The following is a 16061-nucleotide window of genomic DNA, read 5'->3' as shown; positions in this document are numbered from 1 at the left end:
CCCGCTCCGCGGCCCCGCCCGCGCGGGACCCGGATGGGCCCTACGTGACGCGGGGGCGCGGCGGCCGCTCCCGCTCCCCGCCGCTCCGCAGCGGGCAGCCGGTGAGGGCGGGCGGGCCCGCTGCTCCTCTCCTGGGCGGCCGGGGCGCCGCCCCCCGCCACAGCCCTTTTTCCCTCCGTCGGCAGATGTGGCGGCTGGCGGGCGGCACGGCGGCGGGCCGGGCGCGGCAGACGCGGCGGCAGCGGCAGGCGCTTCCCCCGCGGCCCGGCAGGGGGCATGAGCCCGTTCACCGGCGTCCTGTCAGGTGAGGGGCGGGAAAACCCCGCGGCCGGGGGAAGCGGGGGGCGTGGGTGGAGCGCTCGGAGAAGACCGGTTTGCAGCGGCCGCTGAGGGGAGCCGCTGCCCGGCCCAGGGCCGCCGGCGAGGTGGCGGCAGGACCCCGGCCTGCCCCCCTCACACCACAGAAAGACAACTCCCGCATCTGCAGGCGCTTTCTGGTGAACTCCGTTAGCGTTTAGGCTGTTTAGAAGGCCCTAGAAGGGTGCTAAGTGGCAGTTAATATTTATTTGTCTAATTAATATTTAATTTGCCAGACACCTGGCTTACCCATGCGTCTGGCTCGGTTTCCGATCTCCCTTGGGGGCCTGTGCTGCCCCAGCGGTGCCTCCACGCTTCACGGTGGTGAAACTGGAAAGCAGCTTGGAGCTCATAAAAGCTTGTCCGTGCTGTGAAATTCTGTGTAAAAAAAAAAAAAAAAAAAAGTTGTTGCTGCCAGGCAGTACAGAGCGGGTGGCTGTTATCTGCTGGTCATTCGGCCTCCCCGCTGCCCTGTTCCTACCCGAGAAGGTGACTGTGGTGATGAGGTTTCCCATCGTATCCTCCCGTATGGCACGTCTTTGCTCTCTGATGCAGAAGTTGAGTTACGCTATCCCTTCATCATACTCTGCGTTGTTCTTTGCTAATGACTAGAGGCACTGAGTATGTCCAGAATTTTACAGTCAAATGTATAATACAGTTTACCTGCAGCCCAGGGATCCCTGCCCTTTTTCAGGATGTTTCTTCGCTATTCTGACACAGATTCATTAGAATTAACTGGATGTCCCATCTTTTCTGCTTTATTCATGCATCTGAGTCTCTTGAAGAATGCTGTGGTAGAGACACTGCTAAGTCACGTCTTATTCTGCGTCCTCACAGGGACTCAGTTTCTCTTGAAAAGGGAGGGCCTTCCTAGCAATCTGGTTGGTATTTCCCCAAAACAAACACATTCCAATCAGTTGGTTTTGAATAGTAGTTTGTGTAGGTCTCCTATGGTGGACTCATACATCAGTACCTTGATAATAAAGAGTTTAACCATGTAATCATTATGTTACTTTTTTATAGGTGCGTACCTTTGCCAACACCGGTGTAACCTTAGAAAGTATTTAAGAAAAGTTGTTTAAAAGGAAACGGAAAAGTTGAGGGAACAGCAGAGCCTTGAAAAGCTTTTTTGAATCTCAACATCAAGTAAAACTCGATGCAGCTCTAGGGTTGCCATCATTCTCTAGGGAACGAAGCAAAACTTGCAGGTCCATTTCATTTAGTAAGCTTGCTTTGGGGTGTGTGTGTGAGACAGTATCTGAACTGTTGATAACAAAGCTCCGGGAAGTAATCTCTGCCTTTTAAATGACAGGGAGCAGCTTGTCAACTGGAAGGAGGTATTTCTGGTAGAGCTGGATTGTGCTGATGTATGGTTCAATTAAGTATTTGATTTAGAAATAATTTTGCTGATTGGTGATGTTTTCTCATTAATTATCTGTTGATCTGGCCTAAGACGTATTTGAAAATTAAATGGATGCACTTAGTTTAAATAATCAAAACAAATCCTGTAACTTTAATGTGAGATTTAACAGAGAAATATTTTTGTGCCTAGTTAATTATTGCGTATGCTTGAAGTGGCAAGGGTATTCAGATGGATGCATATTCCCCATGAAGCGAAGAGAACCAAAATGCAGAAAACCAAAATGCAGAAGATTGTATGCCAGAAAACTGACCAGTGATGAGCGTATGTTTTTCTTGCAGGAAGGCTCTGTGTTCCAGTCAGCATACTGCTGTTTCACTACGCTGTCTCTGTGGATGAACAGGAAGTGAAGCAAACCTAGAGAGGAACTTCTGTTACCTTTTAATGAACGTCAAAAAACAGGTTAGACGTGTCAATGATCAATCTCTTCATTTTACTGCCATTAATCTTATTCTTGAAATCCTGGACTAATTATGGGCTGAGATCTTATACGCTAAACGTCACTATCCAGGAGATTGCTTTGTGTGAACATTCCAATAGAAAAGAAGCTTATTATTCATGAATGTGACATAATTAACTTATTCTCTCTCATGTTTTTTCCTAAACCATGGTGTCACATTGAAGGGGGATTATGAAAGAGGAAGAATAATTCCTTTTTCTTCAACCTTAATTCCTTTTTCTTCTATTGCTGGGAAAGAGGGCCTTTTTGGTACAGTGCCAAATGGATGAACTTACCCATAACACATTCTGTGGTCCGCGATTCTGATATGCTTAATGAAGCTGAATTTTGTTTATTCAGAGTATATGATCCATTTACATGGAAGCTATGGGACATTCTTGAAAAATTTGGACAATTAAAGAATGCGGTTTTGGTCAGTCTTGAGTTCTTTTGAATAGTCTTAAGAGAACTGGAAATACAGCAATCAAAGCACTGGTTTCAAGTAATGGCATTATAAATAATACATTGACAGTAAATACAGCCTCACACTCAATTTTGACTATACATCTTATAAATTAAGCTTCTGCAAACTGCTTCTTGATGGTAATTTTTTTACCTCCTTAAAGGAGACCCCACCAGAACAATCTTTGATTTACGGGGTATATGTTTTTTATCTGTGAGGCATAGTTGACTTGTTTTGATAATTTATGATGTCAAAATAGATGTTGTTTCAGGACAAATATTAAAATTGCTAATAGGGTGTGGACATTGAGAAGTCCTTCCTTCCTTGTTTTCTTGCCTTATGCATTGTACTGTGGTGGAAAAATGATTATGAAGTGAAAGTCCATCTTTTGAACTGTAGAGAAGAGAAATTAAATACCTGTCTTGAGCTGAGACAAACCTCTTAATAAGCTGCAGTTTAAAAATAAATTTTTGAAACATCACGGTACCTACTTATCTAGGTTTATTAGGTTGTTAACAGGATCTGGAATTCACCTCCAAATTTTGGTGAACGAAGACTATGTACACTCCCACAGAGTGTGGAGGTTTTGATCTGATTAGCTCTCTAAAGAGTATGTTTTGGCCAGGAGCCATTCCAGCCTGGGTTCATTTTGAACTTGCAGCGTTTCCTTTAAGAGCTGAGATTACAGATAGCCTGACCATGTGCATAATGACTGTATTAGCAGAATTAGTAAGGCAGAATAATTAATCATGGCTATTAAAATTTTATGTCATTTCTGCTTGTTGATTTTGATTGGAAGCAGCCCTTATGAAACATTTATTTAGTCAGTAAATAAATGTACCTGATGTGCTTGTGCAAATATTCCTTCTCTTTTTGAAAATGTATAGCAATGTGAGACAAGCACCTTGCAGGGTTAGAGAGCTGGATAAAACCTCCAGTAGTTCAGTTTCTTTGTTAGGATGTTGTGATGCCACTGGAGACACCAGAGCAATCCTGGAAACAGAGGTACTTTTCACGTAAAAATGCAGTGTAAAGAGAACAGCAGGGTTTCTAGTCTTTCCTACTCTGCACTTTCGATTATTATTTTTATAACGCAGCTTATTGTTAGTCTGTCCCATCCTCTGGTTGAAGATGGACTGGGAAAGCATTGTAGTTGATGTTGCTGTGCATTTTTTTCTGTGCAGGAAGGGAAATGGATAATAATCAGTAAATGCACAATATAGTATGAGGAGTTAAATACATGCATATCCGATGTGTGCATTTGTGTACAGTGTGATGCGATGCAGTGGGCAGGAAAATGTCTGTTTTCTCTGTCTGGTTAGAAAGCTCAATTTTCTCCTTTGACAGGAAACGCTAGAACTGAGCAGAGAGCCTTTATGGTGCCTGTCATTGTGCACAGCAGGCTCTGAGCCGCTTTTGCAGCTGAAGGTGACAGACTGGGAGCTTGGTCGGGAGCAGGAGTGCGGGGTGTTGCACAGCGCGCGCGGCCAATGAGAGCCTGCATTTCAGGATGCGTTTCTCCAGATGGCCTATTGCGATGGATGGGGTGGAACAGCAGCCACCCAAATTCACCCAGCAAATGACATTTTGCTGCAAAAGCGTGGCGGAGCCAATCACGCACTGTACCGCACAGCCAATGGACGCCGGTCTCTTACCCAGCCACTGGCAGGGGCTCTGTGACTGTTGGACCTTGGTACAGCTCTGCAAACTGCATTCCTGCAGAGACAGCCCTCCCTGAGTTTGTTTCTCAGCACAATAGTCATCCTCGCTGTGATTCATTTCCCAGCAATAACAATGCCATTGTAAATGATCTGTGTAAAGCCGGGGAGTTACGTGCCTTGCCTGCCACGTGATCTTCTGCAGCTGGTGGGGAGAGTGCCTAAGTAATTTGGGTCTTGTTTCCCATTTAGCATTGCCACGGCTGCCTACCCAGCAGACCTGCTTACGAGAGCCAGAGGGATGGTGGTAGTTACGGGGCAGAACAAAGTGAGTGGAAACCCGGATGATGCCATGTCGAGCTCAGATGCAGAGGATGATTTCCAAGAGCCAGCCACTCCTACTGCAACCCAGGCAGGACAAGCACTACCTCTGCTGCCTCAGCAGGTAAGAGCTCTCTGGTACTGTTCATCTGATAACGTCCAGTTATTGCAGCACGTACTGCTCAGGTGCCAAAGAATTCAGGATTTCTTTGTTGGAGTATTTATGGATATCCAGTTCCATTTCCATTGGTAGCTGAATGGTTGAATAAAACTAAGTCTCGTGAATTTTACTTCAGTAGCTTGACAGCGTTACTCAGAATTTCCATCCATGCTTGGACTTTACAAAAACAAGGAAGTGTTGTTCTGGTGCTGAGGTGTGATACTAACATTACGCATCTTACAGTGTGATACTAAGATGGTAGGCCTGCTATAAACCTAATGTAAATACAGAACCACTGTTTTTTTCAGTGTATAGTAGTGTAGTGTAAAGGAACCAGCAGAGTAGCATCTGAGTGCAAGTCCCAACCTTGCCCTGAGATTTCCTACCTTGTTTGTTTGTGTTGAAGGGGGAGGGAGGGTTGGTTTTGTTTTGTTTTTTCTGTCCCCAAAAGAGCCGAGAGGAGGCATTCACGCTTTTAATGAATATCTGGTATTAAAGCTAAGTGATTACTGCTCTTTTAGGTTTCCAAATAAAATTAAAACATTCACTGATTGCACCCAGAAGCCAGCCAAAGTATTCAGGTTTTTAACCCTTGAACCTCACTGTCTTGAGGCAACAGGCCAGGAAAGAAGGATTTGTTGGACCAAGTTAAGTCAGAGTGGCAAAGATTGTATGCTGTGTCTGCTGGAAGTTGTAACCCGTTTGGCCTGAACATGTCTGCAAAGGGCTAGAGGCTCATTTCTGATGATGTGGTTGCTTTTGCAGTTTCCAGAAGTTGTTCCACTAAACGTAGGAGGCATGTATTTTACAACAAGACTGTCAACACTGCGACGTTATGAGGACACAATGTTGGCGGCTATGTTCAGTGGAAGACACTATATTCCAACAGATGCTGAAGGCAGATACTTTATTGACAGAGATGGAACCTACTTTGGGTAGGTACAGTGTCCTCAGTAGTATGCTTTAAAACTTGTTACTGAAAAAGATTATTTTTAAAGGAAAATAAGTTTTAACTTTTTTTCCTTAGAGTTAAATCATATTTGTGTGGTAGGTAAATGTGACCGACTGGCATCCATGCCTTCAAAACATCTCAAGAGAGGAGTGTACTTCAATTAAAAAACTATTTGTTTTACTCTTAAGGGCCTAAGTTTTACAATGGGAAAAGAAAAACAGGTAATGTTTGAATTTGTGCGTTGTCTCTAGAGTATCTCCTTTAAAGGTATCAAGTTGTTTTGATGTTTTAAAAAAGAATGTATTTGTCATTGCTTTTCATAGGAGGCTCTTTTGTACAACACTGTTTTTTAATTGATATTACAGTATGTATGATAAAGAGGGAGGGAATGCATCTGGGTTTCTTAAATCTAGAAAGTACGATGTTTTCAGTGTTTAAGCAGGATATAATGTAACTGGTAAAAAAGCACAAGGCTCAAAGAATATTTTTTTAATTATTTTTGCAGGTAGTGCCATATTCTTTCGCTTTCAGGATTCCTCCTTATGTATTTAGCTTTTTTTTTATTTTTAATTAAACTAACCATGATTTTACTAGTATTCTGTTTGAGTTGGTGTGAGGTTGGTAGAAAAGGTAAACAGTGTTCATGGGTTAATGTTCATGGGTTAAGGTCTTTGCCCAAAGCACACTTTGCAGTTTAACTTACATTTCTTGTTTCTCCTTTGTAGACGTTTACTTAACCTCTTCAACAGAGAAGGGTTGAATTACTTCCAAAGCACATTTGGATTGTGCCATAATCTGGGACAGAAATAGATTAAGCCACTATATTTATTGGAAAATAATTGTTTCTTTACATTTGGCAATTTGGAATTGCCTGCCGCTTTGTTGGAAAATCAATTAATTTGTGATGTTATCAATCTGAATTCAAAATGTAGCTAGAACAGAGAGCCAAGTTAGCACATGCTGTATTTGTTGACATTCTAATGAAGATTGCAGTAATGCTTGTTTTATTTCATATGGTCAATAATAGTTTTCTTGTTTAATGCTTATAAAGTGATTTCTTTACCTGTTAAAAATCTGGTCACTTAGCTGTTTAAGAACTATGAGGAAATGTTCTCTCTATTATTATTACAAGTGTATATGGCCCTGATCCTGTGAAGAGAATGTCTCCTTTGCAAAAGGACGCTGTATTCAGCTAGAATCCTGGTTCTGTGTGGGATGAAATGTCCACGCATATGATTCTCCAGGAAAATGGAAATGATTATTTTGTCACAGACCTAAATTTGAAATACAGTGACTACAATCTCTTTCCCATGAAATACTGTCCCCTCTTCTATTTTAGGCGGTTACTCCGCCTTGAACTTTTTCCTTAAAATATGATGGGGTGTTTTGAGTGAATTTTGACGTTAACAGAAGCAGAATGTGAAATGATGACTTGGAAACCTGAACATGGCAAATGCCTTTAAAAACATATGTTGGAAATATGACTCACGGTTATTTCAGTTACTGTCTAAATGTAAGGATTTCTATCTCAATAGTATAAACAATGAATATCCAGCCTTTTCTCTCCTTTCTCACCTGTGGCAGTTCTGGTAGAAGCTTGTTACTTAATAGTATTTTTGCCCTTTTTTTAGAGACATACTTAACTTTCTGCGATCTGGTGACCTGCCACCAAGAGAGCGAGTGAGGTCAGTTTACAAGGAAGCACAGTATTATTCCATAGGACCATTGCTCGACAATCTAGAGGATATCCAGCCTCTTAAAGGAGAAAAAGTTAGACAAGCTTTCCTGGGCCTAATGCCATATTACAAAGGTAAATAAACAAAGTAGTATTGACTGCTGCTTCTAGGGTGATTCAAGTAGTATACACAGTGCTTTCAGACCTGCTTTCAGCAATCAAACTATTTCCGTTGTATTTGAGAAGTTTTTAATGTACCTTTCGTGCTCGTTAGATCTTCGAGGTCTCTGTGTCAGATTTGTTCCTGCTGTACCCAAGGATGTGGATTTTTGTGCTGTCTTAAAAGGGAGCAAGATCTAGGCCACAACATGCAAGGCATATTATTAAATGAGAAGGATTTTCTCCCTCTGCATTTGTTCCGTTAGGAACTGCAATTGAATAAATTTAGGCATATAGTAAGACACTAAGTCACAAGATAACTGAGACTGATTTAATTACTATATATCTAGATACTTCCCGTTGCTGGTAATATTATGTTAAGAATAACTTGTTAAGTGCTGAAGTAATATTTTTCACATTAAATAATTGCATTTGTTTTCTCTTACTAGGTGCTTCATAGTTATTTTCAACTTTTTTTGTTTTAGATCATTTGGAACGGATAATCGAAATAGCAAAGCTTCGAGCTATGCAGAGAAAAGCAAGATTTGCAAAATTGAAGGTCTGTGTCTTCAAAGAAGAGATGCCCATCACTCCCTACGAATGCCCACATTTCAATTCGTTACGTTTTGAAAGGAGTGAAAGTGAGACAAAGCTGTTTGAACATCATTGCGAAGTAGATGTATCTTTTGGCCCCTGGGAGGCTGTAGCTGATGTCTATGATCTTCTGCACTGTATTGTGACAGACCTGTCTGATAGAGGGATAACTGTGGATCATCAGTGTATCGGGGTGTGTGATAAACACCTGATAAATCACTATTACTGCAAGCGTCCTATCTATGAATTCAAGATTACTTGGTGGTGAGTTATTTTATCCAGACCGGTGCAGGGATAAAAGGACTTCTAGACGACAATTGCTTTTAATATTTTTGCAACGTGTCTCTGGAAATGCATTGCTGCTAACATATATTGGAATCAGTCTGCTGAAGTGTTGGCTAACGCTTAGCTGCTCAGCAAAAGGGAACCTGTTACAGAGGTTGAAAAACCTCTGAAATCTTGAAAAACCAGCCTGCAACAAGACTGTTGGCTCAGGTACCTTAACGAGGCACAAAACAAAATCACCTCATGGAAATGATGGAGAGGAGCGTCTAACGTCTTTGAAAAGGTGCCACCTACCATGTGGCTTTAGTATCGTAGTCTGCAAAGCAGATATTGCAGATCTCACACGCATTATTATAAAGCCGGGGGCTAATAATGCTGACGTAACGTGGTTGAATTTTACCCACTTAGAAATGTTTTAGTCACTACTTAAACTTACCACTTTATAAAATTGAGTAACACCCAGCACAGAGATTCTGGAAATGTAATTTTGATGTAATAGATAATTTAAAAAAAAAAAAAATAGGAGTATTCCCTATATATTATTAATTGTTGTCACAATTAAGCTATATTTCTTTTTTAATTAAGAATCTGCATTGTGAATTATAATGTTATATTTCAATTATTTCCATTGTTATAAAAAGGAATAGCAGATTTGGAATATATTCCTTAATGCTTTTAGGAATAATAACTGTTCATGGAAGACTTGTGCCTGTTTTTAGCCTTAGAAATTCTAAATGTTTACAGTATCTACAAAAAAAGAAGCTCTATAGAATCAGGTCCTTTACAAAGGCTTTTGGTAAACAAAAAACCCCTATATGTATGTTCCTATTAGCAGAAGTAAGAGGAATATTAAATGTACATTATTTTATTACTAACTCTTTTTACATTCTGTGATACTAAACTTTGTTCTAGAGTTAGAGTCAAATGATGATACTAGACAAGTGCTTCTTTCACCTCACCTTCAGACAACTAAATCTCATTTTTAACATTCTTCTTGACCCTTCCTGGCATAGTATCAGGAAAAAGAATTTTCAACCTTCATATTCAAATACTTCTCCAATTATAAACCAGTATACCTGGGTAGTAAATTTCTTTCCGCACTGAAAGAGGCAGCCATTGCAGAATCATGTTCTTTTCAGAAGGTTATTATTGCACTTCTGACATTAATAACCACATCCCGAAATTGAATTACTTCATGTCTAAAACTGAAAGGTAGATCTAAACATCTGAAGATGTTACTCTTTTGTGAGGTACAGAAAACTTGAGTATTTTTCAAAAAGACCCCACTTGAAGTGGCCTCAAAATAATCCTAAAGAGAGAGGGAAAGTAAATGTTTGCATATTGCATTCCATTGGATTGGTTAATCCAAGAATATTGCTTAATTAAACTGTTGACCAAAACACTTAAGAAACCTGTTAATCGCAATGATCAAAATTCTCCGTTACCTGAGGTAATTTTTAGAATAATTCAAGGACTTTACGATCAAATTGTCTTGCGAAAAAGAGGCAAATTGTTTGCGTTGTCACACTTCTATGTATTTAATTTAGGAATTTTTAGTAAATTGTCTCTCTGAGGTGGGGCCATATAGCTCTAATGATCTCTTTTCAAATGTTTACTGACAGAGGGTCATTGTCAAGTGCTGAGTTTTGAGTCCAGAGCTTAAATTTTGAAATGGAGGGAAGGAGGAAATTATGTACATTTGGATCTTATTTTAAGTTATTTTAAATTGTCTTCTTAAATATTGGCCTATGTGTTACACAGAGTTGTTCTGCTGGTGTTTGACAACCCAAAATTGAGGCAAACTGAGACTAGTAAAGTATCCCTAAATTAAGAGGAAGCTTGCATGGTTTCTTCACTACTCTGCCGGCTTCATTTTTTTTCCCAGGGAATCTTAAACTGCAAACTACAATTTCTAATAAAATTATGTAAGATCTTAAAGCTGAGGCTTACAAAGTTTTGGCTGCCTGTACACTTCAGACATGTAAGTTCAGGATTTTCAGCATCAGTTTATTTAGAGACTACAATGAGAATTGCAGTTTTACTGGGTTATTCGGTGTTTCTTTGCTCCTTCCTGTATTTGTATTTAAATGGGACGTAACTCTGGTTTGAATTTCAGCACTACTTGCAGAAATGGAACACAGTCTGATTTAACAGTATGATTTTTGGTTTGGCTCTAAGAATTTTTCCATTGTTATTTTAGAGAAGCTATAATGACAAAATTCCTGTTTCGATCATGTTTGCTATTTCTTAATATGCACACACTGATATTTTATAACTTTTTCCGGTTTAGTGCGTAAATAAGTAAGGAAGACTGTCTAACCAAAAAGATAAAAAGTAAAATCTTGGTCTGCATCAGTTGCATCTTAACTGAAGCTTTCATCCTTCAAATCCTCCAGAAGACAGCAAACATTAAGTGCAATATTGAAAAAGAAAACACGGATTCGAGCCAACATGCTTTCATTAAACACATACATTCTGTGTTGTGATTTGTGCAAGTTAACAATATTGTTATTGATTACACTTGTTTTAAGCAGTCTTTGTTTACAATGATTTAGATGATATTGCCTAATATGTATTCGTTTTTTGACAGAAACAGAAGAGTTGTGCAGGCGGATGTCAGGGGAGTATAATCTAATAACTGGTTTATATAACATTATTGACTTATCTTTTCTTGGCGTATAGCGTAATTTTTGAAATTCTGCGTTTGCAACAAAAATGTGAGTAGCTGATCTATTAAATCCATGTTTAAGATGATCGATGTTTTTGTATATCATGAGTGCTTTATAAATGTCTAATTAAACTAAATGCCTATGTAATACTGCTTTTTTTTCTTTACTTTAGGACTTTTCTTTGTATCTGGCTAGGCTAGAGGTTTGCTAGAACATATTTACCTGTTTCTCTATACTTCTGTGTAGCTTTTTTGCCACTTGATCATTTACATAGCTGCTTTTCCACCCCCACACTCCCAAATACTCTGTGTTTGCGAGCTGACGCTGTAGACAAATTGGCCGTGCAGTCACGGGTCTCAGGTCGTCAATATAATGTCGCTATGAATATCATGTTTGCAGATCATTAAAAGGACAATGCAGGTCAGTCCATTTAGCTCATTCAATATGAAGGAAATACATTGTTTATTTCGTGTTCTGAGACAGGATACATGCCGTTTTCGGTTCCGAATTGATATACAGGAACACATGTGTTAGAATCAATTTATTTTTTTTTTCCTAAATAAGAAGTCTCAAGTGTTTTCAAAGCACAGATTGCATATCTGGATTGCAGCGATTACTCTGTTTTTTATGACTACTGGGGGTAATAGTGGGACAGTTGAGGGATAGTTATTTCAAAAGTAGAATTGTTACCTTTTTTTTTTAGGTTGCTGTGTGTCTGAACAAAAACATAACATAGTTATCAGAAATACTCATTGCTGAACCTCCATCCTCCTTGGAGGAGAGTGAAGGTGTGTCTTTGATCTGGGAAACCTTTGAGCCATTAGTAGATTCTTGCTTGTCCTCGTGGTGCGTGTTTTCTTCTGAGACTGCTGGATTATTCTTTTTTTAAAGCTGATTTTAACCCAAACTTATAATTAGGGATCAATTTCTGCATTGATGAGGGTTGTGGGTTCTTTGGTTTGTTTTGGGGGTTTCCAGGTCTTCGTTATCTGAATAGCAAAAGCAGTAAGTTATTGCAGCAGAAAGTTCTGCATACGCCCCTTTAGATGGATTTTTTTTAAGTTCAGGAAGTCTGTCTGGGAGACACCTCACGATGTAATATATGCAAATACTTGAATTTGTTGATGTGGATATTTTTGAGGTTTTGTTCTTGTCGTTCCGTTGTGTAATATTCTTTCCTGAACCTAGAACGAGAGTTAAGGGTTGAGTTAAACATTGGTTTTCTGATAAGCCTGCTTATGCCTTAGATATCCCCTACCCCCATTTTGTAAAATCACTGATCCCAGAGGTGTTCAATATATGAAAAAGTAATGGCTATTAGAGTTACAGGAAAATCAAGAATCTTCCTTGATTCTCAATGAGTCCATTAAGGGAATCGGTCCATGTTAATCCAATTGCCATCTCCGTTCTTCTGCTCCGCTTGGCTGCCTGTCGCTTCAGCAGTGAGACAAAGCAGTCAGGGGTTGGGTCTGGCTGGCACAAGTCCTTGAAGGCAAAAGGCAAAGACTTCTGTCATATGAGAAACGTACTGATTTGCATAAGCGCGTAATCTGGCCTTCGCTGAAGTCATGGTTAAATTCCCAGCAAATCAGAAGGGTCTTGATATTTCAAACTGTTCTAAACGATAGCTTTGTTAAACCTTAATCTGTGTTGTGCCAGACTGTTCCAACATCTGCATTGTGAAAGACAGAGAGGTTGCCCAGTCCTTTTCTTTATGGTTCTCGGTGTATCTATGTTTTCCTCGTGAAACCTGAAGCCGAGCGAGGTTGCAGATCTCTGCCCCCAGAACTGAATACAGCCTATTTCAAGTCTCTCCTGTGCATTGGGCATGTGCTGGTTTGTGCAAAAATGAAAGCGGGAGGGAATTAGTTCTGCAGTGTATTTCCCCAGGGACAATCCTCACTGGCTCTGAAGGAGAACTTCGGTGAGATCCTGAGCCACACGCCCCCACATCTCCGTTTGCTAGATGAAGCGTAAGAGGCGTAAGGAGATGAGGTGTCCAGCCTGAAGATTCACAGTGAGACCATGACTCTGACTGGATTCCCCCTTGGAATCCTCACCCCTTCCTCTGACCTTTAAGATGTACAACTCCAGGGGCAGGAAATGTTTTACTTCTCTCTGCTGCACCCTCACATCTGTTTGCAAGGTGAATACTTAGCCTGCTTTAAACTAAAGGGATTGTTTTAATATTACAATATGGTGACTGATAGTTGCTAAAGAATCAATGAAAATCTTATAACTGACAAAAATACCTGCATAAATTAATTAAAAAAACTTATTTATAGCATAATCACTTTAATTTCACTCTTCTGCTGTATTTTTTTCTAAAGACTGTTAAGAAATGTAAACCCTTACTTCTTTTAAGGGCTTCCATCTGTTTCATAGTAATATGTCTTCAGGCTAAACACCTGGATTTTGGGCTTTGAGGGCCTTGTTTGCTGCTTGCTATGAGCTGAAGGATGAGTGCAGGATCTCTCATCTCTTCGCTTTTTTTTCTTAAAAAAAATAATTACTCATATACTTAAAAGTTCATGATGTTCGAGCTTCATTTGGCATTTGCAACCCCTGGGAGCCTTCCTTCCCAGCTTTATTCTCACTGCTCATTCTTGTTTATAGATGACCCGGGAGAGGGGACACGATGAGGAAGATGATGGAAGTGCCAGCAGGGAAAGTCTCCTGTCAGAGCCAATTGTTGGCACTGCAGAGTGTTTTTCCCGTTTTATTTCCAGCCCTGTGCTGGGTGAGGCAGAGGAACGTTCATCACTGTTTATGTGAGGATCCAGTTAGCCCAGCTCAGCTCGACTGCGTTCATCCGTTTTCTGTGTAAGTGTGTTGTGTTGTGATTTATCGAATTCAGTGGGAAAATCCAGCGGCCGTGGACTGCGCTGGGAAATGCAGCAGTGAGGGGTGAGGTGGCTGCAGGGCTCACACTATTTGAATTTCAGCATCATTATTTAGAGGTCTGAGGGCCTTTATGCCACAGCTTATGCGTTGGATCTTTCTTTTCTGCATGGCGAAGCAGAGTAATCAAGTTTGGGACGCAACTGCCTGGTAGGTAAGAGAAGACTTCAAAGCGAGGAATGCGGAAAGATGGTCTCTTAACTCACCACAAATCTCTGGGACATGGTATTTCTTTCAGTTTCTTCATTTAATAACTACTTTATTCTGGATGATTTATAAACCCCACTGGCTTTAAGTTATGATGGGTGTTACTGAACCCTGGAGCTGTATTGATCTCTTTCGTTATAAATGGTTGTGAATTGTTTTTAGGTTGTTCAGTCACAGCAGAGAGGACCCAGGATAGTTCTGCGTTTTGGGCTACGGAAACATAATTCCATTTCACAAACAGAAAAAACCTCCAGTCTTTCATTATCTTTCTGCAAATAAGCTAGATTTCAGAGGGTAATTATGTCTGTTACTGTCTTCTGTATATAGTCGTCTTAACTGGAAACTGCTTTCCAGAACAGCAGTTCTTACTCCTTTTACTTACACGAGCTTAGTATAAGTTTACCTACACTTTCACTGTGACTTTTATAAATGGATTTTGTTTTGCTGAATTATAAATTGTATGTGTCTATGCATTGTAACCCGTAATGCCTTTGAAAATCCAGCCTGGATGTTAACGATCAGGGTTTGGAATTATCTCCAAATGTGTTTTATTTTAAGTAAGTTGTGATGTTTAATACTGTGGATATTGCAGTGTATTATTTCTTACTATGTTTCGCTTCTCAGTTAAGGTAATACATAGTTAAGTTTTTTATTTAAAATACATAGAAGACAAATGTGGATATAAAGTTTGTGTTGTGCAATAAAAGGATGTAATACTGAAAACTGCTGGAATCTGGCTAATCTGGTCTGCAGCCACTGCACCCCCTTCTTCACACCCCCTGTCGTTGGAGTTTGCTTTGCACGACTGCAAATGAAAATAAAATACACCAGTCTCCGTCCCGGGCTTCGTTTAACGGCAGCAGCCGCTCACTCGCTCATCGTCGTTTCCTTCGCAGATGGCACTGACGCAGCGGCTGCCATCTCCTTCGGGACACCGACCGGTACCACCTCGTTTCAGTTCTGCTTCTGTCCCTCCGCGAGCAGCCCAGGGACGGGCTGTGGCTGAGCCTGCTTGTGCAACGCTCAAAAAGAAAGATACATTTCTGGATTTAGAATCACAGAACTGTTGAGGTTGGAAAGGAGCTCTCAGATCACTGAGTCCAACCATTAACCCAACGCTGCCAAAGCCACCACTAAAACGTGTTGCTCAGCACCACGTCTGCCCAGCTTTTAAGTATCTCCAGGGATGGTGATTCCACCACTCCCCTGGGCAGCCTGTTCCAGTGTTTAACAACCCTTTCGGGGAAGAAATTTTTCCTAATATCCATCCTAAACCTCCTCTGGCACAACTTGAGGCCGTTTCCTCTTGTCCTATCGCTTCTTACTTGGGAGAAGAGTCAGACCCCCCCTGGCTACACCTTCTTTTCAGGGAATTGTAGAGAGCCATAATATCTCCCCTCAGCCTCCTCTTACCCGGCTGTTGGGTCGGACATATTTCCCTCTTCTTTCTGCAGTAACTAAAATAAAGCCTTGCCGAAGCGATCCCTGCTTTCACAGCTGAATGTCTGCGTTGGGCTGGGGCGGGGGGAAGAGACATCGAAACCAGCATACGACAGCAGTGTGTAAAAACGAAGGGAAAGAGGAATAAGTTTTAAATCGCGGTAGCTATTTCTCTCTCTGCTGCTGCCAGCACTAAGGCGCCCCGAGCGCCGACGGCAGCCGCCTGTGTCTGAGGCAAAACCGGAGCGGTTGGGGGCTGGCGCGGCGTGTCCGAGGGGAGATGAGGGATGGGGCAGCTCGGTGCGCCCCGGGGGGCACGGAAGGAGCCCCGGAGGGACCCCCGGGTCCCCGGCCCGGCCCC

At 41.1% G+C, this 16061-nt stretch overlaps 1 protein-coding gene across 6 annotated transcripts; it reads left to right on the top strand.

The window, feature by feature from the left end:
* On the top strand, window positions 1-15855 carry KCTD7 (potassium channel tetramerization domain containing 7). Of its 6 annotated transcripts, none has more exons than XM_054208059.1 (8): window positions 1-304; window positions 2059-2179; window positions 4590-4782; window positions 5584-5753; window positions 7402-7580; window positions 8090-8462; window positions 11074-11200; window positions 13043-15855. In XM_054208059.1, coding segments are annotated over exons 3-7 (867 nt in total). In that variant the 5' UTR covers window positions 1-304; window positions 2059-2179; window positions 4590-4638; the 3' UTR covers window positions 11075-11200; window positions 13043-15855. The 6 variants fall into 6 exon arrangements, with proteins under 6 accessions (XP_054064034.1, XP_054064032.1, XP_054064030.1 ...); XM_054208057.1 differs by having other exon boundaries at window positions 3-304; window positions 8090-11200; window positions 13043-13975; window positions 14172-15855; XM_054208055.1 differs by having other exon boundaries at window positions 3-304; window positions 8090-11200; window positions 13043-13298; window positions 13769-15854.
* The last annotated feature ends 206 nt before the right edge of the window (window positions 15856-16061 follow it).

This window comes from Rissa tridactyla, chromosome 7 (genome assembly GCF_028500815.1).
Source record: "Rissa tridactyla isolate bRisTri1 chromosome 7, bRisTri1.patW.cur.20221130, whole genome shotgun sequence".
Taxonomy (NCBI): domain Eukaryota; kingdom Metazoa; phylum Chordata; class Aves; order Charadriiformes; family Laridae; genus Rissa; species Rissa tridactyla.
This window is presented reverse-complemented; position numbering and strand designations above follow the sequence as displayed.

Coding starts and splice junctions, on each gene's coding strand:
- KCTD7 (XM_054208057.1), top strand. CDS start 4,639: ATGGTGGTAGTTACGGGGCAGAACAAAGTGAGTGGAAACCCGGATGAT. Junction 4,783..5,583: donor TACCTCTGCTGCCTCAGCAG/GTAAGAGCTCTC, acceptor TTGCTTTTGCAG/TTTCCAGAAGTTGTTCCACT. Junction 5,754..7,401: donor AGAGATGGAACCTACTTTGG/GTAGGTACAGTG, acceptor CCCTTTTTTTAG/AGACATACTTAACTTTCTGC.